Source organism: Berghia stephanieae, chromosome 8, assembly GCF_034508935.2.
Source record: "Berghia stephanieae isolate SIO BIC M18660-M18661 chromosome 8, UCSD_Bste_1.3, whole genome shotgun sequence".
In the NCBI taxonomy this organism is placed as follows: Eukaryota; Metazoa; Mollusca; class Gastropoda; order Nudibranchia; family Aeolidiidae; genus Berghia; species Berghia stephanieae.
Window position 1 is genome coordinate 3,417,171 of NC_088367.1, and position 24,743 is coordinate 3,441,913.

General features: G+C 35.6%; 1 protein-coding gene across 1 annotated transcript in view; it reads left to right on the plus strand.

The window, feature by feature from the left end:
- LOC144978029 (uncharacterized) overlaps positions 1 to 13,979 on the plus strand; it is a 59,784-nt gene extending 45,805 nt beyond the window's left edge. Inside the window, exons 28-29 of the mRNA XM_078923505.1 lie at positions 6,423 to 6,499; positions 6,831 to 13,979. Of these exons, the coding sequence (XP_078779631.1) occupies positions 6,423 to 6,499; positions 6,831 to 6,886 (133 nt within the window). The 3' untranslated portion in view covers positions 6,887 to 13,979. The remainder of the gene's footprint in view (positions 1 to 6,422; positions 6,500 to 6,830) is intronic.
- The last annotated feature ends 10,764 nt before the right edge of the window (positions 13,980 to 24,743 follow it).

Consider the following 24,743-nt stretch of genomic DNA (forward strand, 5'->3'; position numbering starts at 1 on the left):
TATAAAGTGAGTAGATGTGACTCATATATAAGGGAACAACACAAAACAAACAACGTTTCGGCCCTTGGCCTTCTCTCTCTCTCTCTCTCTCTCTCTCTCTCTCTCTCTCTCTCTCTCTCTCTCTCTCTCTCCCAATGCCTCGCCTTCCTGCTACTGCCTCCTTCACTTGACTTTATTCTTACAGCTCAGTGGTCACTCATAAACGTAACATATTGAAAATCATTCCAGTTTTGTCTCCCCTGACGGCCATGCCGAACGTTGTTTTTTTGTGTGTCTCCCTTATATGAGTCACACTAACTACTTTATATTTTTTATCTCCATTTTATTGGCTCATTTAGCACCTTGCTTATGTTTTGTAACCGAGCGAATTTATGTTTTGTTTTCCTTATGATATGGAAGAACGGGACAGGATGATTTTATGACCCAAGATGGAGAAGGGATAGGGAGAGAGTAGTAAAGAGAGAAGAGAGAGAGATAGAGGAGAGGAGGGGGAGATGGGGAAATGAGAGAGAAAGGACGAGAGAGGAGATGGAGAGAGAGAGGGGTGGTGGCATGGGGAAGATAAAACTTGGGTCGCCTGATGACGTAGATCAAAAGGGTGTTACGGAGGTGCTTTTCGATACGTGGTTCGTGCAATTTTAACCTTTTAACAGTAACGATGATTTTTTAATTTATTTATAAAGATAATAGTTTCCCTAATATTAATGCAGAATAAATCGTTTCCACCAAAAAATAAAAATAACTTTAGACTAAGATCTGGTGTTAGGTTAAAGTAAGATTGAATCTCGCCTTTAATGGGTTAAATTGTATTGTTTGATTTTTTTTAATAACACAAACACACCCACACACAAACACACACCACACACACACTGCGAGGTCCATCCATTGCTAGTATTTTATTGCAGCGGAGTTAGCGGAGTTACCGTGTAGATTCGGAAGCGAGATGCCCGTTTATCGTGTATGTAGACACTCCCCTGTGGACACTCCCCAACATTTGCATTCAGTGTTTCCAGGTTGGCGGATTTTTATCATCTCGTTGAAATTATGTCCAGGCGAATGGCGGATTTTTGATGATTTGTATACTCTTCAAAAAAAATATAAGTATAGCAATCAAGTCTATTTCTCCCCCCCCCCCCCCCTTAAAGTGACTTTCAGGAGCACCTATTGTGAGTGCACTGTTGGCCCTATATTCCATAACCTAATTCAGATTAACAGGTGAAAACAATATCAGACAGTATAACTCCTCCTCAAACAAAATCAAAACTCCGAATCTTCATGCTTTTAAAAAGTAAGGAAACAGTTGTAGATAGGTTGTAAATAGGTGAGTAGCGTTTAGCAACGCAATTTTTATTCTGAGACAATATACTATTGTTGATTATAAGTGTTTTAAATCAAATGGCGGATTTTGGGCAAATGTCGCCGCTGAAGTACGATAAAGTTGGCGGAATTTTTGCAAAGGCACCTGGCATTACTGCATACATTACAAATTACAAACGCTGTGATTATCCCCAGACACCTGTCTGGGGATAATAAAAATTTGTTATCCCCAGACACCTGTCTGGGGATAACGAATTTTCATCATCCCCAGACGCATATTTGAAACTCCGCTCTTTTAAACAATTATCCACATTCCAGAATATGGAATGTTTCCAGATGCACATAGAAATAAGGAAAGTTAATAAAATATCTATAAAAACATAAAATTAACCAACATTAAAATCAGTTGTTACTACATATACACAATATGCGTCGACTTCGAAGTGGGTGTGATGGCCGAATGGTTTAGTCGTCTGCCCTGGAAGTTTGACCATAATCGACGTTGTGGGTTCGAATCCTAGTAACGTCACTTTTTTTTTTTGTTTTGAATTCCGTCTTCTTTTTACAGAACGTTGAAAGGGATAAATGTCCCATCCATCCCCCCCACTCTTTTTTTTATTATTAAACTCTCTCCTCTCTCTCTCTCTCTCTCTCTCTCTCTCTCTCTCTCTCTCTCTCTCTCTCTCTCTCTCTCTCTCTGTTTTTTTCTAGTTTCTAGCAAATATATTCGTCCCCACTCCGATCTCAAATAGTGTCTAAAAAGAATAAATAATTAAAAAGCAAACAAACAGAAATATTCAGAGAGCGACCAAATGGTCAGATAGAGGAGAAAAAAAAACAATAATTGTTTTAAAAATAAAAACAATTTAAGAAATTCGTGCTCAGAAACGGAACATTTACATAAAGGTTTAGCAAACAAAAAAACTCTAAGGTTTAGGTCAAAATATAAAAAAAAAAAAAAAGAAAAAGAGAGATTTCCCTCGGAGCAGGGAATAGTGTTAACAATAATAATAATAATAATAATAATAATAATAATAATAATAACAATAATAATAATAATAATAATAATAATAATAATAATAATAATAATAATAATAATAATAGTAATAGTATGATAATAAGAGTATTAATAATAAAAATAATACTATTATTGATAATAATATAATAATGATTATGATGGTAATAGTAATAATAATAACAAATATTACAATTATTATTATTATTATTATTATTATTATTATTATTATTATTATTATTATTATTATTATTATTATTATTATTATTATTATCATTGACCAAAAAAAAAAAAAAACAATAATAGATCTAGAGCAAATTAAATAATGAAATAATATTATTGGAGAAATAAAAAATTCAACTGATTAAAAAAAAACTCTTGCTCGGAACTCGGAACAAAAGTGAAAACAATGAAAATCAATTGGGAAGAAAGAAATAAAAGTAAAAAAAAAAAAATGAGTGAGGGGGGGGGGGCGGTCGCGACTGGGTCGAATCTGTGCAGCTAAAAGGAGTAAAATGAAAGGCGGCCTTACCCACTGAGCTGCCTATCCACACCGCTATCGGAATATTTTAAATTCATATTTCCACCATTTTTGCTTCCTTGTTTTGGTAGTTATTTTCCTCTCTGATTCGAATAAAAATATGTTGTTGGATCTAGTTTTGTGGACGTGTGATACTAAATTGTATTATCTTGTGCGAAGCAGACAGGAAAATAACAGGTGTGGGTTTTGGGCTTTGGGGCGAACAACACCATGGCATAGGAATTCGTCCGCGACATAAAAATTATTCCCGGTGTCGTCCCCAAAATTGTGGCCAGAATGAGCAAATTATAGAAACAAGAGATGATCAATAAAGTTAACAGGTAGGTTGGTAATGAAAATTTAAATGGTTGGTGGACTATGAACAGATTTGATGATTAACAACTTTCTTCCTGGTTGAAAATAAAAAGTCGAATTGCCAGCTTGACGTTTTCAGATCAAAGTAACAAAAATTTCATTGATCCATTTGCTTTAAAAATTTTTTTTAAAAGAGCTAGATTTGACATTTGATCACTATTTACTTTCATCTTGTGTTAAATATCACTTGATATATTAACTGTTTTGGGACACAACCACTAGTATTTTTTCCAGAATATTTGGTATTTTTCACGCCTAGTTTGGCATTTTGCATAAAATCTTTCTGCCCACTTGCTACATGCGTCTGGGGATAGTATCCTCAGACAGGTGTCTGGGGATAACAAAAATTGGTTATCCCCAGACACCTGTCTGGGGATAACGAATTTTTATTATCCCCAGACAGGCGTCTGGGAATAATGACAGCCAATTACAAATGTTAGATGTAAGTAGTTAGGCTTGTGTTAGGGTAGAATCGGGTAAGTTCGCCGACGGGGAAATTCGCCGCGACCCTCCACCCCCAAGAAATAATGCTTGGTGAACATTTATCCTTACACCCCTCACGTTGGAATAGTCCATATTCAAAAGACAAGATGTGAATGTACGTATTGCTTCAGTTTGAAGGAAGCAAATGAGAAATCTTTAAGAGTTATAGCACTTCAAAATGACATGTAGTAATCAAGATGTTGTGACATCCTTGACTTTTTTATTGTAAAGGCAACCCTACACTAACGTTCCCCTAGTTTGTGCAGTTGAATGTGAAGGCCCTGGTCACAAAATCAATGTTGTATTGACTTTGTGGTCATCCATATCCATTTTATTTTCATTATCAGTGTATATTATCATCAGAAAAATATTTCTAAAAATTGTAATACAATATTTCAAAAATCTATAATTTCGGGTAAATTCACCGGTACTCTCGGGTAAATTCGCCGCACATCACTATCATCATACTATGATTATTCCAAAGACGATTTTAGTGTGCAATAGACGCTGTGAGTTAGCACTAAAATATAACTAAGTTAAGAAAAGTAAATAATAAATATGTAAGTGGGTTTAATAACCACAAATCAGTCGACTCGGGTATGGATGGGCAGCAGGCTATGAACTTGTGATTGGCATTGTAATGTATCCACAGGAAGGCACTTTACATACATCATCACACTCAATTCAAGTGCCAATAAATATGTGTTAATATTGCAGTATTGGATAATGTAGAGAAATTTGAGGACAAGAAGAGTTTAAGAAATGGAAATTGTTCCTCATATTGTCTTGTAGGGAGAAAAACTAAGTACAAAATCTCGCGGCGAAGTTACCCGCCAGTGGTGGCGAAGTTCCCGACGTGCGGCGAATGTACCCGACAACAGTGGCAGTTTTAAAAGGACTTTTATGAATAAAATACAATATAAATCTACGTTAACACTTCACAAAAAAATAATTGATTGGCCAGGTAAACTTATTGTCAGTGTTTGGGTTGTCCAATTGGCAAATTGGCCTCCCACGGTAGGCCAGAAGTGAGACAGTGAAAAAACGGCGAAATTACCCGATTTTACCCTAGGTGTTGACTTTTTTCTGTTGATTCATCATGATTCATGTCATGTTCAATTCTTGGAGTTGGAGGATGTCTGTTAGGACATCCAAATCAATGTATCGTAATTCTGGATGGAAAATTTCCATTCGTTCGTTCCTTTTCTTAAATCAAGTTTGTGTAGACAATATGTTTTCACGAAGCAGAGGCAATGTGAATGTGTCTGGTGTTGATATTCCTAGGGCCATGGACTCTGGAGTTCAGGTCCTTGTTCCGAAATGTCATAGGAGATTGTCTCTTTCTTCATACATTGCAGGCTATATAACAAACAAATTATAATTTAACGCATGCAGTGAATGTCATCGTTTATTAAAAGCATCTAAATTAAGCTGGTCCAATCAAATGAAAATGTGATTGATTGAAGGAGGGAGGTTAAAGTTAAAGAAAAAAGTTACCCCCTACTAATCTATCTAGAACATTACAAAAAACAAGAATACACTGGGGATGTAGGAACTTTCGGAAGGCCTCCCTTGAAGGATGTACTACAGAAGACTAGACGTCTAGATACTACAGGTCTGACTTATCCGCCTTTGCTTTAAAACTTTAACTTTACATTTATAATCTTGGAACAAAATTTATGATGAGCGTTATATGCGGTATGAATCTCAGCATTATCAAAATCAAAAAATTGTGTGGGTGAAATTCATATTGATAAATGACTTGGAATTGGAACCTTTGTAACTTTGTCTCATCATGTGATTATCAGTGCAATGGATCATGTCAATGATTGTAAACCTTTTTGACGTTGTCTAAATATATAGGTAAGACCCCATCACGTATTGAAGGAATGTAAATTATCATTAACATTTGTTGTCATTAATATCGTGCAGTTTCTGTCTCATTATTTATATCGGTCTATCCACACTCCTTCCCTCTCCTACCCTCACGCGACTCCATATTTTCATTTTAGTCTCGGGAGAAACGATAATCAGTATCCACAATTCAAATGAGCAAAGATAGTGAGGGAGACAGAAACTGACTGCGTGCACGGGTTTTTTTAGCCCGTTAAAACGTCATAGACAAGAAGAAACACCACACAAAACTCATGAACCCACAGTGCTTCATGGACATAAAAACAGTTCACAGCAAGAACACAGCTGAGACAAACAATATGTTCTCAACATATTCGATTAAAATCGGTATTGATGTTTCTTCCTGGTCCGTGGAATATCATGTGACACAACTTTGCAAAGCACTGTATTGTGAAATTCGCCGTATTGGCCAACTTTTGGCATTTTAAAATCAAAATTTCCTATAAAGTAAAGACTCTAGTGTCTGCTATTGTTTTTACTCGTTTAGACTATTGTAATTCACTCCTGTCTAACTCCCTATGTTTCGTACTTGATAAACTTCAGCGGTTTCAAAATCAAGCTTCTAGAATAGTTCTAAGAAGAAATAAGAGAGAGAGCACACGACTCCGATCCTTTTGACTTTACAGTGGCTTCCCGTTAGGGCTATGGTGCTCTTTAAGGTTGGAGTCGTGTGTTTTAAATGTTTTCACGGAAGCGCCCCTGCTTATCTCAATGATCTTGTCGACCCATTCGAACCATGCCATGCATTGAGATCGGGTTATCTCTTACAACACATTGATTTCCTTATCTTTCCCACAGGACTTGTCAAACCTGCCAGATGCCCCTGAGATTGATTGTGTCCCATGATCTACCTGGAGTTGTCCTTTTCCCTTGCGGTAAGTGTCAGATTTGCAATTGTGTCCCATGATCTTCCTGGAGTTGTCTTTTGTGTGTTAAATGAAGAAAAGATTTGTAACATTTCCTTTAATTAATTGTATTCTTGTTTTTGTTGCGAGTTGAAGAAAGGTTTGTGACATTTCATGTAAGTGTATTATTTTCTTTTTAGGTGAAGAGAGGTTGTAACATTTCTTGTAGCCTACTTTGTTCTATTATGAATCTGTGCAAATTCATTTTATGTTCAATAATTTTATGATCTTCAATTTCAGACAACTTAAAATTTTCTGCAACAAACCAACATCATTTTTCCCATCTATGTTGTTTTTCCAGGTGATGCGTTCCACAAGAAGTGTTGCCGCGATTCATTTTGCCCAATCCTCCACTAGTCCTACCTGCAGTGATACTTCCATGAGGTCAAGCTAAGAGTAAATGATAATGAAATGACTTTTTTTTTTTGTTGTCCCTCTCATTGAAGAGAGATTAATCACTACTCATGCTTCCATTAATCCGTTGAAAAATTTTCTCTTCGTTATGGTGGAGAAACAATAAACACATTTTCATTCATTGGACAACACTTCAAGTTTGTATTTCTCATTATTTTACTTCTAAATTTACATTTACGGGTCTTATAAATCCCAACCAAATACCTTTTTGAGATGACTTGTCTAAGTTATTGCCCAGCGATGCATTTTTTTCCATCAAGATCGATGTAATTTTAGAGTATTGTGACAACCAGGATGTTCAAGCTTTTAATTTTAAGTAAAAGCTGAAAGCGTGTACCATTTTTAAAAAACGTACTGTTCTAGATTACAATGACTACACAGTGATTCATATTCATAGATTTAATTAACGAGGACAATTGTGAGATCTTGGTTTGACGAAGGTTAATGAAAAACCCTCTTGAATTTTTTTTTTTTTTTTTCAAAGACTGAAAATTAATAAATGTCCCTTATATTCAGTGTGACATCTTATGAAGCGAGACAGACCATCAGACCCAACAGCCTCCAAGTAAACTTTACTCTTTGATTACTGGGTGGGGATCCCGACCTCCCATAGCGGGCAGGGAGGTACATACTGTGTCTTCTATCCCCTTATATCTGTTTTCCAACATGCTTTCTGTCTTTGTCTTGGAATGAGATTACTTGGTTTTGTCCTGGCTCTGGCCAGAGTCCTAGCTGGGAGGGAAACAGTCAAATGCATAGTTATTGTTTTGGGAGATGATATTTTTTTCCTTGTAAATCATCTCTCTGTTATGTATTATTATTTTTATTTTGAATGTATAATGTAAGCATTTGAGTGTGTTCCTCTTTGTTGGATTTTGTGCTTGTGTCTGGATGAGACTTGTAGGTGATTTCAAACTAAGTACATTGGTGGTATGCTCTTGGAATCTACATCTGATCCCTATTTGTTCTCAGTTCTCCTTTGTCTTACTTTTTCTTGGGTGCTTTAATTGTAATTCTAGAACGTTTTACTATCCCATTTTCTTCCTTTTTACTGGCGCTGATATAACCTAAATGTGTTGCAAGCGCCGTAAGACCCTTAAAAACAAACAAAACAAACTCTTTGATTAAAAAGCATTATGTATTTATTTAATTTTTCTTTTCTTTCTTTTTTTTTTTTTTTTTCACTAGTCCACAGTTTCAGTACATTTCTTTTTTGATGCGGATTTTTCAATTTGATATTATTGTTCTTAATATCACAAATATATTTTAAATTTTAGCGAAGATAACAACTGGTGCAAGGATTTTTACATGTGAACCAGTTGTCTAATCTTTATAGACAGACTTAGTGACCTGAAAGTATTTTGTTGTAAATAAGTTGATACATTGCTTGCTATCCTTTGGATAGGACGCTAGTCTATTGCAAAGTAAGCATTTGAGTGTATTTTTCATGATGGGATCCAGCAGGCACTGGTGTAAGATAAAAATCTGAACAGTGTGTTTGAAACACTTTCTTTTTTTTATTTCCTTTCATTAGAATAAGTTACTAATGTTAGTGAGTAATATTGGTGTAAGTATGTGTGTGTGTATGTTCGTATTTGAATGTAAATGTATCTGTAATTGAGTTTATGTGTCTGGGTGGGGTTCCTGACCTCCCATAGTGGGCAGGGAGGTACTTGCTGTGTCTTCTATCCCCTATATCTGTTTTCCAACTTGCTTTCTGTCTTTGTCTTGGAATGAGATTACTTGGTTTTGTCCTGGCCGTGGCCCGAGTCCTAGCTGGGAGGGAAACAGTCAAATGCATAGTTATTTTTTTGGGAAATATTTTTTTCCTTGTAAATCATCTCGATGTTATGTATTATTATGTTTATTTTTAATGTATAATGTAAGCATTTGAGTGTGTTCTCTTTGTTGGATTTTGTGCTTGTGTCCGGATGAGACTTATAGGTGATCTCAAACTAAGTACATTGATGGTTTGCTCTTGGAATCTGCCTCTGATCTCTATTTGTTCCCAGTTCCCCTATGTCTTACTTTTTCTTGGGTGCTTTAATAGTAATTCTAGAACTTTTTACTATCCCATTTTCTTCCTTTTTACTGGCGCTGATATAACCTAAATGTGTTGCAAGCGCCGAAAAACCCTTAAAAACAAAAAAACAAAAAGAGTTTATGTGTATGTGTTTGTTTCTTCATATGTATTCTCAAAATTGTCAAAGAATGAATGTTTGAATGACATTTAATATTGTAAAGTGTCAATGAGCACTTATGTGGAAGTTGAGCGCTATATAAACTTATTATTATTGTTATTATTATTATTAACAGTACCCGACAAAGCAAGGACAAACACATTTTTCAGATTTTTCTATCTTGCCGATAAGTGTAAAGAGTTTTATTATATGTTATGCATAAATTGTTTGTGTTATTAATCAGCTTTTTGTTTTACTTATGATATACATCACGTGTCTTTGTGTTAGTGTGCCATTTATGGAAAGTATGATTATATCTTCTCTTTTCATGCATTCCAAGCGAAATTCATGTTCAATATAAAATTGTACTTATTAAAATACTCATATATATTATCATAATTCATTTATTCTTCATTTTAAGCTCAAGATTAGATTTTTTTGGTATTATGGACTAAACGGGTCACGAGCATTGTTTAACTTGTTTGTGCGGCTATGTGGTTTTGTGGTATGACACTTGCTTTCGGATCGGAAGGTCCTGGGTTCGAGCCTCGCTTGGCGCATAGTTGAGTCCTTGGAGGAGGCTCTTTACTCACATTCTCTCACCGCACTCGTGTAAAAAGAGTACCTGGCAGTTAACAGTGTTTTCTCTGTCCGATAAAATTATAACATCGCCTAACAAGCGTCATGTCCTGTCCTAAATGTTAAATGTTGCTGTTGGCCAGGGACCCCTTGTAAAGCGCTTTGAGCACATTTAATGGATATTGCGCTATATAAAAGCTCTATTTTTTTTTTTTTAAGAACTTAAACGAATTATAATAAAATCAAGAATAATAATAATACTAATACTGCAGAACAAATTTAAACAAAAGCAAAACACAGAGTCTGGAATGTTTTTGGTAAACTTCTGTTTGTCAGCAATGGGGTGGAGTCCTTGACAAGGTACACAATATCCGCCACAAATTTCCTGTTAAGCATTTTTTTTTGGTCCAGCATTCTTTAAATATCCACCTTCTCACTGTTTCCAATACACATAAAAAATCATTCATCTCCATGTCACTCGTTGACATCCATTCATTCTGGGTGGGGTTCCCGACCTCCCATAGTGGGCAGGGAGGTACAGTCGACTCCGCTTAATCGCACACCCACGGGGGTTTCGGGTTAGTGTGTCGATTAAGCGGAGAAGCTAATAAAAGCATCTGAGCCCCAGTGTTTATGTGCCATTCATGTAGGACCTTCCCTTCTAGGTTGTTTTAGGACCGTCATGTTCAAGCAAGACATGGTCTCATTAGAATGTTTATTCTTTTTTTTTAATGGGGTGAGAGGGAGGGGTTGGTTTATCGACAACACAGTGACATTATTGTTTTTAAGAACATTAATCGTGAAGCGTTTTCTCTGCACACTGTTTATAAACCTTTGTTTCCAACCCCTCCAATGTAGATCATCTGTCAAGCGTTCTTCTTGGATTTAGCGCGTAGTTTTCCACCATGTCAAGTTTTTCCGTGTTTCTCAGGGGTGGGACCCTGAAAATCAAGATGTCGTTTTTCACAGTTGCGGGTTTAAGTCCGCTTTCATTGTTTGCCATTTTGAGGTGCCATTTATCACCACGCACATTAATTTTTATCTAGAATTTTCAAATTTATGATAGCCTCGCTCTTGCCCAACTCTCTCCATCCCCGCCTCCGTTTATATCCATAGACAAATCCAGATTTTCGCTGAGGCAAGAGTTTTTCTTTTATTGATCCATTCATGTTTTTGTGGGTTTTTTTCAAACTTTTTTCTATTCTATTGATTTATTTATTTATTTATTATTTTATTTCTTCATTCGTTTATTTTAAAATTTTGTTTGTTTTGTTTTCTTAATTTTATGAAAGAATCTGTGAAATCAGTATGTTGGCATGATAAATTTATTTGGAGCTGGATCTGTAAGCATTAGATCTAGTGGAAAGTGTTTTGCAACAGACTAGCATCCTATCCAGAGGTTAGCAAGAATTTTTTTCTGTTTAACAGGCCATAGAGCTCGGTATGATTGCTATTCTAGTTCATATTTTTAAATTTATTTATTATTATAATTGTTGTTATTATATTATATTATCATTTATTATTATTGTTGTTTGTTGTTATGATTATTATTATTGCTATAACTACTTACTGGTTCAAAATTTTAATTTTGTAAGTAATGTGTCAAAATCAATCAATTTTTAATCAACAAAGTTTATGATGGGGCATAAATTACTATAACTGTATGTTCGTGAGAAGTATATCCTAAAAAGGTGAAATTATTTATATATATATATATTAACTCAAAAATTAATCAACTATCACTACATATTAGAACTGTGCAGTTTACTACTATTACGCATCTTTTTTTTTAATGATGATATATAGATTTATCATTCCGTCTTTTACTTCATTTTCTCTTCTCGAATGGGGTCTTTTGACCTCCCATGGTGGGTTGAAAGGTCATTTCTCTGTGCCTTCCATCCTCATATTATCTGTTTTCGTTTTCCAGGTTGCTTTCTGTCTTTGTCTTGGATTGAGATGATTTCATTTGTCTTGTTCTGGCCCTGGCTGGAGTCCATCCGTTGAGTGGGAAATAGTCAAATGTCCATTATTAGTTTTAAGAGGTGATATTTTTTAAATTGTATTGTATATCATCTCTCTGTTATGTAGTGTCATATATTATTTTTTTCTTTGAATATCATATTTTGTAAGCATTTTACTGCCAGATCAGATGATGTACAATGGCTGCAATCATTTATAATAACTAATGACCTATTAAGGCAGGTTTATTTGGGGAGTTTTGTGTTTGTTTTATTTTTGTTTTTTACCCATGTTATTATGCTAGTAGTTTGTGATTTATACACTAAAAATAAAAATATTTGCCGCACCCTCGAGCAATGTAGTTTGGCCTTACCATCGTTATAGACCAGGGTATAATTTTTTCCTTCTTCTCCTCCTTCCTTCTCCTCCTCCTCGTCTTGGCAAGGATCTTTAGCTGCAAGGAAGGCAATCAAATGTATCCTGAGAGAGAGAGAGAGAGAGAGAGAGAGAGAGAGAGAGAGAGAGAGAGAGAGAGAGAGAGAGAGAGAGAGAGAGAGATCTCACAACATTTTCCTCTTTGTCTCTATATTTTTCTTAGTGTTTGATAGCAAAATTTTAATCTGTAGACAATTTTTTTTTTTTTTTTTTTTTTACTGTCGCAAGCGCCATAAAATCTTTACAGAATTCCCGAATAAGATTTAACTCCAGCATCTTTGTATATTTACATATACATAACAATAATTGTTGCATTTATTGAAAATTTGAGACATTGTGATATTATATTATATGCTATGTTTCTTCTTTCTTTTATACTAAACTTTGTTAGCTTTTGGAGTTTTGATTTTTCGTTGCACTGTACAACCCCCCCCCCCCCCCCCCTCTCGCCTCTCTTTAGTATTTATTTATTTACGTTGCTATGGTGTGGGATTTTTCCTATAAAGGTACCCAGCAACAAGAGGTTCCTGACCTCTCATACTCATAGTGGGCAGGGAGGTCACTTACTGTGGCTCCTGACCTCCCATAGTGGGCAGGGAGGTACACACTGTGTCTTCTATCCCCTTATATCTGTTTTCCAACATGCTTTCTGTCTTTTTCTCGGAATGAGATTACTTGGTTTTGTCCTGGCACTGGCCTGAGTCCTAGCTGGGAGGGAAACAGTCAAATGCATAGTTATTGTTTTGGGAGATGATATTTTTTTCCTTGTAAATCATCTCTCTGTTATGTATTATTATTTTTATTTTGAGTGTATAATGTAGGCATTTGAGTGTGTTCCTCTTTGTTGGGATTTGTGCTTGTGTCTGAATGAGACTTGTATGTGATTTCAAACTAAGTACATTGGTGGTATGCTCTTGGAATAAGCATCTGATCCCTATTTGTTCTCAGTTCCCCTTTGTCTTACTATTTCTTGGGTGCTTTAATTGTAATTCTAGAACTTTTTACTATCCCATTTTCTTCCTTTTTACTGGCGCTGATATAACCTATATGTGTGGCAAGCGCCGTAAAACCCTTAAAAACAAACAAAAAAAAAACAAACTGTGGCTCTATCCCTCCATATATGTTTTCTGAGTTGCTTTTGGAATGGGATTACTTGGTTTTGTTTGGCCACTGCAGGAGTCCTTGGCTGAGAGGGAAACAGGCAAACATATATTGTTACTTTAGTAAGGTGATATTTTTTTCCTTTTTTGTTTTTAATTTATATTTATATCATGAATTGTAAACGTTTGAGTGTATTCCTCTTAGTCGGGACCGGTGATTGTGTCCGGATGAGACTTTTAGGTGCTCTCAAACTGAGTACATTGATGATATGCTCTTGGAATCTACATCTGTTCCCTATTTGAACCAATTCCACTTTGTCTTAATTTTTTGATAGTCCTTTTGATTGTAATCCTATCATCTTTTCATTATCTCATTTTCGTCCTTTTTACTGGCGCCGATATGACCTAAATGTGTTGCAAGCACTGTAAAACCTTTAAAAATAAACAAACAAACACCCTAGTGTATTTAGATTTGCCATATCCCCCTCTCACGAAATAATATAGAACATGTTGAAAAATTGGCTGTAGTATTGTTGTCTGATACAACACCTGTTGAAAAATTGGTCATATTATTGTTGTCTTCTGATACAACATGTTAAAAAATTGGCTATATTATTGTTGTATGATACAACACATGTTAAAAAATTGGCTATAGTATTGTTGTCTGCAACTTAAAAACGATTCACATTTCACTTAATACTGCATTTTTATAATTATATATCTTGTACTCCGAGCATTATAAAAAAAAGGTAAATAAAATTTACATATTTTTTTCACAAACCATTGTTTGAACTTGCTTTCATTTTTATGTTTGAAGTAGTGATTGGGTCTCTCGTGTCCCGTTGTCTGCCTGCCGTCCTGGAGAGATGGCTGATGATAGGGACCGTTTGAATGGCAGTGGCCTCTATTCCCTCTTATATCAACTGTCACTTCCACCGAACTTCATGTGTTCGGGAGTCTTGGTTTGCAATTGTTTTTTAGTGTTGTTTTTGTTCTTGTTTTTTTGTTTGTTAAAAAAATATTTTTTTGTTTTTCGGGAGGGGTGTCTTCTTTTTTGTTTGTTTTTCAGAGGAAATTAAGATAATCAAACTCGCATCTAATGTCAACAGGAGTCACCCGTTTTGTCTAAAGTGACCAAACTCGCATTCCATTTATGCAGGATTAATCATCATCGCTATCGTCGTCATCATCATCTTCATGGCGGTCTCAATGAGAGATCAATCGACCCACGAGCAAATGGACTGGTCTCAAGTCCGAATAAGATTTACTTTATTTATTTTTTCCTGAAAATATAATTATTTTGGAATACATAGTTTGGTGCCCCCTTTCCCCTTCTTTGTTCAACCAACAGTTAATTGTGTGGCTGGGTCAGCTAGGTCTGGCGGAAGGTACTTGGAGAGACCTATCCTGACAGTAGTAAGCTGTTTTTAATTTATTAATGATACAGACTATGGAACCCACAGGGCAAGAAAAACGGGGTTGTCCACCAAAACAGACTTGGAGGAGAAGCCTTCACCAAGATATGAGCGTCTCCAATTTTACCTGGAGTGAGGCAAAGGTCTGTGCCGAGGACAGAAGAAGACAACAGGGCACTTCGGATCCTTGGGCTAGAAGGGGGAGAATTTTTTAATCATGTGTTGACTAAATATGTGCTCCACATAGGCATGAACCGACCAATAAGGTAATGGCATGCAGTCACGTGACAAAGTTATCATAAGAAATTAACTATAATTGACGTCATTGGATGGGGGGGGGGGGGGGGGGAAAAATAGCTGTGGTGTACATGTTCAAGGGAAATAACCAGTTCCAAAGAGGCGAAAAAGGGGCACGCAACCTATAAAATAGAATTTAATATAAAGGGGAGCGATCCAGTAAATACGACTTGCACTCAAAAGTTTTGAAAGAGTTCTATCCCTCTATTAAAGAACAGTCTTTGTTCCCACAATAATACAAGGGAAATAACCAGTTACAAAGTGGCGAAAAAGGGGCACATAACCTATATTTAAATCAAGGGAAGTTATCCAGTAAATGCATTTAAATGTTAAGTTTTGGAAGAGTTGTATCCCTCTAATAAGAGTCGTCCTTGATTCAACAATAATACAATGCAAGGGAAATAACCAGTTCGACAGTGGCGAAAAAGGGGGACATAACATATAAGATGGTATTTAAATCAAGGGAAGTTCTCCAGTAAATGTGATTTGCATTTTTATTGTAAGTTTTGGAAGAGTTGTCGCCCTCTAATAAAATCATCCTTGTTCCTGCAATTATTCAAGTATCTTCATCATGGACGTCATTATCATCGACACCAGCACAACTAACATGACGAATGCCTCCCTCATATGCAAAGTAAAGGCCTCCAGCCACAGCCTTAACAAAACTTACTTCCTTTCAGGCTAAAGACAGGGAGACACACAGAAAGAAGCAGCAGATGATGTTATGAGGCTATGTAGTCTAGTGGTATGACTATGACATTCGCTTTCGGATCAGAAAGTCCTGGGTTCGAGCCTGGCTCGGCGCATAGTTGAGTCCTTGGAAAAGGCTCTTTACTCACATTCTCTCACCATACTCCGGTATAAAACGAGTACCTGGCCGTTAATAGACTTGTCTCTGTCCAAAAAAATTCTACTATCGCCTAACAGGCGTCATGTCCCGTCCTACGTGTTAAATGTTGCTGTTGGCCAGGGACCCTTGTAAAGTGCTTTGAGCACGTTTAGTGGATATCGCGCTATATAAAAGCTCATTTATTATTATTATTAAAAAGTAAGATAAGGACAATGTATAAACAATTTATTTGCACTAACAAATACCCAAGAGAACTTGAGATGCTCGTTTGATTTTAAGGGTGTTACATCTATCAACACTTTTAGGTAATTTTAGCTCCAGCAAAAGGCGAGGAAAATGGTTTAGTCAAAAAAAACTAGAGATATACAATTGAAAGCACACGAGAAAAGTAAGACAAAGGGGAATGATACAAGTGGGGAACAGGTGTAGATTCCAAGAGCACATTATCAGTGTACTTAGTTTGAGCTCACCAAAAAGTCTCACCCAGACACAAGCATAAGATCCCACTGAGAGGAATGCACTCAAATGTTTACAGTTATATATTCAATATAAAAATGTAACAGTACATAACAAAAGAGATGATTTACAAGGAAAAAAATATCACCTCCCAAAACTAACACTATACATTTGACTGTTTCCCTCACAGCCAAGGAGGACTCCGGCAAGGGCCAGGACAAAACTAAGTAATCCCGGTACCCAAATATAGGGGGATAGAAGACACAGCAGGTGACTTCCTACCCACCATGGGAGGTCAAAAGATCCCACCCAGGAATTGTTTGTTTTTGTTTTAAAGGGTTTTACGGCGCTTCCAACACATTTAGGTTATATCAGTGCCAGTAAAAAGGAAGAAAATGGGACAGTAAAAAGTTCTAGAATTATAATGAAAGCACCCAAGAAAAAGTAAGACATAGGGGAACTGGGAACAAATAGGGATCAGATGTAGATTCCAAGAGCATACCACAAATGTACTTAGTTTGAGATCACCTATAAGTCTCATCCAGACACAAGCACAAGATCCACCAAAGAGGAATACACTCAAATGCTTACATTATATATTCAAAATAACAAATAAAATAATACATAACAGAGAGATGATTTACAAGGAAAAAAAATATCATCTCCCAAAACAATAACTATAGATTTGACTGTTTCCCTCCCAGCTAGGACTCCGGCCAGGGCCAGGACAAAACCAAGTAATCTCATTCCAAGACAAAGACAGAAAGCATGTTGGAAAACAGTTATAAGGGGATAGTATGTAACCCCCTGCCCACTATGGGAGGTCAGGAACCCCACCCAGCTGAGGGTTTATAACATACTGAATTTCGTAAATATACGGAAAATTGGTAACCTTGTAGATATAAATGTTTTCAAAATTTAAAAATCAAGAAATGGTTTAATGTTTTTGCTTCATTTTATTCTTATTTCTCTCACACTTCAAAACCAATTCCAAGCATTCGACAAACCGATAGTCCATGAACGATTAGTATTAAAAGCGTGTTTGCATCATCAAGCAACAGAGTCAACGAATGTTTACTTGCAAATTCTGTACAAGACACCATTCCAAATGATAATGATAATAATAATGATAATGATAATAATAATAATAATAATAATAATAATAATAACAATAATAATAATAATAATAATAATAATAATAATAATAATATCAATCATATGCAAATTTTACACCAAGATGCATTGTTGTTTACAATTTTCAAAATATTCAGGATTCTATTTTAAAAAAAAACTATTTATGTTTTAATGATTATTTTTGAATAAAGGCTCAATTTAAGTGAAAATGGCACAGATACTCGCCCAGTGAAAAGACAAGGTCAACAACATTTTGTATTCAAATATATATAAACATCCTCGCACTCCCTGTAGTACTGTATTCCAAACACAAATTGTCTTTAAAAAAATCATCAACATGATGCCAAAAGATTTGCAGTTCTCTTTAACAGGTCACGTTTGTTTGTTTTTAAATGTTTTATTGGGCGCTTGCGACAAATTTAGGTTGTTTCAGCGCCAGTAAAAAGAATAGGGGAATATGGGATAGAAAAATTTTTTTCACTTAACATGCTTCATTCTTAAATGGACTACTTAAACCGATGTTTGTTTAGTTTTTAAGGGTTTTACGGCGATTGCAACACATTTAGGTTATATCAGCGCCAGTAAAAAGGAAGAAAATGGGATAGTAAAAATATCTAGAATTACAATTAAAGCACCCAAGAGAAAGTAAGACAATGGGGAACTGGGAACACAGTAAGTGCCTCCCTGCCCCCTATGGTAGGTCAGGTTCCCCACCCAGACGCTAGGATCTCAGCCAAACGAAACACATTGAGATGATTACAAAATAAACAAAAACTCATTAAAACCCCATTAACTCACTCAATCCTAGAGATCTTTCCTGCTTTTCAACAAAACAAAAGTATTAAAAATGAGCATGTGCATAGATATTTTTATTAGATACCATTAACATGAAAAAACCAATACTAATAACATTAGCTTTGATACTACGCCTATAATTTGACTCAGAAAAAAAATAATAAAGAGGCATGGGGTAAAAGTAACCCGGGTAAACAACGGATAAAGTCGAGGTTAGGGTTGAGTGAGTTAATCTTCCACGACATGGACAGATGTTTTTATGTTTTTAAGGATTTTACGGCGCTTGCAACACATTAAGGTCATATCAGCGCCAGTAAAAAGGAAGAAAATGGGATAGTAAAAAGTCATAGGATTACAATTAAAGTACAAAAGAAAAGGTAAGACAAAGGGGAACTGGTTCAAATAGGGAACAGATGTAGATTCCAAGAGCACACCGTTAAAGTACTTAGTTTGAGATCACCTAAAAGTCTCATCCAGACACAAGCACAGGTCCCCACTAAGAGGAACACACTCAAATGTTTACCAATCATATAATATAATATGTAAACTAAACATAATACAATGTATAACAGAGAGATGATTTACAAGGAAAAAAATATCATCTCCCAAAACTATAACCATATACATTCGACTGTTTCCCTCCCAGCCAAGGAACTCCGGCAAGGATCAGGACAAAACCAAGTAATCTCATTCCAAGACAATGACAGGAAACAATTGGAAAACGGGTATGGGGGGATAGAAGACATAGCATGTACCTCCCTGCCCACTATGGGAGATCAGGATCCCCACCCAGTACATGGACAGAAATCAACTTGGAAAAGAGAAAAGGAGAAATATAATAGGATACAGGAGACATTGGAGATGACCTTGACCTTTCATGGCACAATCCATGAGGTCGAGAGCCTTACCTAACCAAAGACCAACTAGGGAGATACTCAAATAGTTTGTGATATTTATAGCAATGAGACATTTAAAAACAATGGAATGAAAAATGGATATAACACTCATGACAGGTGACCCCACTCATGACACGTGACACCGGACACAATTCATGGCATAATGACTTAAAACATTGTAATGCTGTTGGAATTAGGAGTGTATTGAAAATGACAATCAATGTTATTGTTATATTTCTACTTCCTCATACTTGCTTTTTCAAAAATAAAATGGCGTTAGTGGTATTTTTAGACGGATATTTATCAACAGGACAGTCAGAAGATCGCCCTTCTACAGTTTATCAACACCAATAAAAATGATATTCATTCATTTGATTGTTTGTTTTCATGAAAAAAAAAACAACAACAAAAAAAAAACCAACCAGTGCTGGCATTATTCACAGATTTTTCAGTGGCAGTGATGTAGTGTAATGATTAATTTATACAGCATGCAGAATCCACGGCGCTTGAAAGTGCTACACATACAAAGATGTTTGTTTTGTTTTTTATTTTAAAGGGTTTTACGGCGCTTGCAACACATGAAGGTCATATCAGCGCCAGTAAAAAGGAAGAAAATGAGATAGTAAAAAGTTTTAGAATTACAATTAAAGCAGCCAAGAGAAAGTAAGACAAAGGAGAACTGGGAACAAATAGGGATCAGATGTAGATTCCAAGAGCACACCACCAATGTACTTAGTTTGAAATCACCTACAAGTCTCACCCGGATACAAGCACAAAATCCAACAAAGAGGAACACACTCAAACTCAAATGCTTACATTATGAATTCAAAATAACAAATATCATAATACATAACAGAGAGATGATTTACAAGGAAAAAAATATCATCTCCCAAAACAATAACAATGCATTTGACTGTTTCCCGCCCAGCCAGGGACAGGACAAAACCAAGTAATCTCATTCCAAGACAAAGACAGAAAGCATGTTGGAAAACAGATATAGGCGGATAGAAGACACAGCATGTACCTCCCTGCCCACTATGGGAGGTAGGAACCCCACCCAGACATACAAAGTTAACAGGAAACAAAATGCTAAAATACTATTATGACTCAAAAGCCTGCCTGAATAGTTTCTTGAGCTCGGGGAGGTGTTTGATTTCTTGACCTAATAATTTGTTCCATACTTTTGGGGCCCCGGATGGAGAGGAAAGAATGGAGATAATGTAATTATAGAAAGATAAAAGTAGGTCATATTTAAAGCACTGTAGAAAAGAGTTGAGACAAAATGGGGATTCATTCAAACAGGGAGCAGAAGTAGATTCCAACAAGAGAATTCTATTGTTTATGTTTTTAAGGGTTTTACAGCGCTTGCAACACATTTAGGTTATATCAGCGCCAGTAAAAAGGAAGAAAATGGGATAGTAAAAAGTTCTAGAATTACAATTAAAGCACCCAAGAAAAAGTAAGAAATAGGGGAACTGGGAACAAATAGGGATCAGATGTAGATTCCAAGAGCATACCACCAATGTACTTAGTTTGAGATCACCTATAAGTCTCATCCTGACACAAGCACGAAATCCAACAAAGAGCACACTCAAATACTTTTTTTGTTTGTTTGTTGCTTTAGGTCTCTTCCAACACAATTGAGGTTATATGAGAGACCGCTGAAACAAAAAAACAAGCAATCTAACAAAAATAGTACAAATGTAAATCAAAATCATAACCTAAAGATATCATAAGCTAAATTATAAATAACCAAGAACAAACAGGCAGAAGATTTACAGAAAAAAAATATCCCTGTCAAAAATACAATCACAAACCAAAGAAGCAGGATAGGCTAGTAAAGAGAAGAAGAAACGACATCACTATCGGATCGTACACCCATGCGAACATCATAGGTATATGATTCAAGGGTGATGCTCCCATCCAACCACCCGCCTCAAATACTTTCATTATACATTCAAAATAACAAATATAATAATACATAAGAGAGAGATGATTTACAAGGAAAAAAATATCATCTCCCAAAACAATAACTATGCATTTGACTGTTTCCCTCCCAGCTAGGATTCCGGCCAGTGCCAGGACAAAACCGAGTAATCTCATTCCGAGACAAAGACAGAAAGCATGTTGGAAAACAGATATTAGGGGATAGAAGACACAGTATGTACCTCCCTGCGCACAATGGGAGAACAGAATTCTATCTATGTGTCTTGAAAGTGCCCATAAATCCCTATCAGAGATTGGCACGAGACCTCAGACAAAAATGCTTACCAAATATTATATATCACTAACAATTCACACAAAAATAATAGATACAATTTACAAGATAAAACTCTCGTTAAAAAAAAAAAAAGGCATTGATCCACCTGTCTCCATCTCAATGAATAATCCAAGCTAGGATCTGGGCAAAACCAAGAAATTTCATGCCACGATCCATTCAAAAAGATAACAAGAGTTGAGGTGGATCTAAATGCAAAATTCAATTGGTTTAAAAATGGATCTGACACGATGTTACGAGATTCAACATAAATTTTGAATGAAAAAAAACAAAAAAAAAACAAACAAACAAAAAAACAGTCAGTGAGAGCAACAATGATTACATGGAATGAAAATGTGAAAAATAACAATCTCTGAGAATTGTAGTAAAGCAAACTATGATAGTCACAGCAGTTTATTTCAGGTGTGCAAAGGATTTGATTGTAAAAACATTAACAGCACATTTCCTACAGCAAAATGTATTTTATGAAATTTGATTGAAAGACAATTACAAAAAAAAAAAAAAAACAAAAAAAAAAAGACATTGCAGCTGCACTCGGATGTCACGTAAAGATTGCAGAAAAAGTTCGTTTTAAATTGAAATATACAACAGAAATTTCACAACTTTGACTCAAGACAAGTAAACGCCACACACACACACAAACATGCATGCACGCACACACAGTCTTTTTCATTATTCTTGGCCTTAACTTGTTTGCTATCGGGTTTACAGCCTTTACATACTCATATTGTTGCTAACGAAAAAGAAATTGGGGAGTTAGTTTTTCATTAAAAAGTGCTCAATCATTTATGAGAGCAAAGGGAAAAAAAGACGTATTTCTTTCTCTCTGCCCGCTCCCTTCATTGTCTCTCTTTATCTATAATTAAACATATATAAAGGTTATATCACACAATAAGGATAAATTGAGCTTTGTGACAATTGTTTGTTTTGGTTGTTCTTTAAGAGTTTTACGGCACTTGCGACACATTAAGGTCATTTCAGTGCCATTAAAAAGAAAGTAAATGGGATAGTTGAAAAAAGATTTATAGATTTACAGTTGAAAGCCGGTAAGAAAAGGTAAGACAAAGGGGACTGGTTAAAAAAGGGAATAGATGTAGATTCCAAGAGCACACTATCAATGTTCTTAGTTTGAGATCACCTAAAAGTTTGTTTGTTGTTTTCTTTCAGGGTTTTACGGCGCTTGCAACACATTAAGGCCATATCAGCGCCAGTAAAAAGGAAGAAAATGAGACAGTAAAATGTTCTAGAATTGCAATTAAAGCACCCAAGAAAAGGTACCTAAAAATTTCAACCAGACATCAACACAGGATCCCACTGAGAGGAAATCACTCAAATGTTTACAAACCAATAATATATTTTTAAAAAACAGCATAGCAATACATAACAGAGAGAGATGATTTACAAGGAAAAAAAAAATATCATCTCCCAAAACTAACACTATACATTTAGCTGTTTCCCTCCCAGCTAGGACTCCGGCCAGGGCCAGGACAAAACCAAGTAATCTCATTCCAAGACAAAGCATGTTGGATAACAGATATATCAGGGGATAGAAGACGCAGTATGTACCCCCCTGCTTGCTATGGGAGGTCAGGAACCCCACCCAGCAACCCAGTGACAATTGGTTAATACTACAAACTATATCAAAGGCATTACATATGCAATTATGTGTTAACTGTGTTTATCATTCCAATGTCTCAATGCATTTAAAATAAACCAACTAAAACAAAACATGATGACTTGATTAGTGAGTAAATATTTTGCTAACATAGCATACTTCTTTTACATTGACTTGACAACCATACAGGGTGTACCCCCCCCCCCCTTCCCAAAAAAAAAATATATATAAATACACATTAAAAGTAATTGTAAACGTGGAATTTAATAAAAATGTAATTAATTTCAAAAGGGAGATAAATATCCATAAGTACCATTTCATCAGGGGGGGGGGGGGGGGGGGGGGGGGGGGGGGGCTCCAATTCCAATGTATTTTAAATTTTAGACCATTGGCCAAAAGTCATAACATCTCTCTGAACAAATTGTTCTAACAATTATAATAATAAAGGGATAACATTCTTTTAGTAATCGGTTATGTCTTAAATAACAAGCAATAATAATAATAATAACAATAATAATAATAATAATAACAATAATAATAATAATAATAATAATAATAATAATAATAATAATAATAATAATAGTAATATTAATAATGTTTAACAACATTGTAAATAATTGCATTTTTTAAAAAATCTCACGTTTACAGTTTTTTAAATGTAATACGTATACCTTTTGTTTGGGACACCCTGTATTATATAGTACTAATATGAAACATTCATTGACTACGACCATCCATACCATTCAGGTATTTAGTCAGGATTAACCTAACCATGAAATTTGAATTCACAGTTTAAAATACAAGATTTGACGTGAGCGATACTAGGCTGCTAGAAGCTGTGGACTGTAAAAAAGTAATAAACAAAAATGAACATAAAATAACAGCTTCTAAAAAGAACGAGTCGAGATTTATTCTGACCCTCTGTCCACCCAGCAGTGAATTGGGTAACTGAGTCTGTTAGATTTGGCAGAAAGTACCTTGCGATAGACTAGCATCCTTTCCAAAGGACAGCAAGCAATTGCTATTGTCCGTTTCATGCTATAGAAACCTGGATAAACTCCGGCTCCATGGGCCGATTAGCTCTGAAGGAAAATTCTTGTCGGCCAGTACGATCTCAAAATTTCGATATCAAACTCGAAAAGAAAACGTGCCAAATACTCTGTTCTCTGTCTGGATTTTGAAAGATGAATTGATGTCTTTATCACTCGCTGATGAAGGGTTTTGAGCCAGAAATGTTCCGTGTTTGTTTTTTGGGTTTTGTTGTTTTTTTTTTTAAGCTGTTATATTCATTTCTTTGTTCATTATTAGGATTTGCCCTAAATTTATTAACAACATTCGTTGGAGAAATTTTTTTGTTTGTTTGTGCTTTAGGTCTCTTCCAACACAATTGAGGTTATATGAGAGACCGCTGAAACAAAAAAACAAGCAATCTAACAAAAATAGTACAAATGTCAATCAAAATCATAACCTAAAGATATCATAAGCTAAATTATAAATAACCAAGAACAAACAGGCAGAGGATTTACAGAAAAAAAATATCCCCTGTCAAAAATACAATCACAAACCAAAGAAGCAGGATAGGCTAGTAAAGAGAAGAAGAAACGACATCACTATCGGATCGTACACCCATGCGAACATCATAGGTATATGATTCAAGGGTGATGCTCCCATCCAACCACCCGCTCGTTGGAGAAAGCGAATGTAGTTTTATTACAGTACCAGCAGTGTCAACTTTGGTTTTCAAATCATTTGTGACCCCTCGTCTCAAAACGGTATTATGTCGGGATGATTAAAATGCTGAATATTTA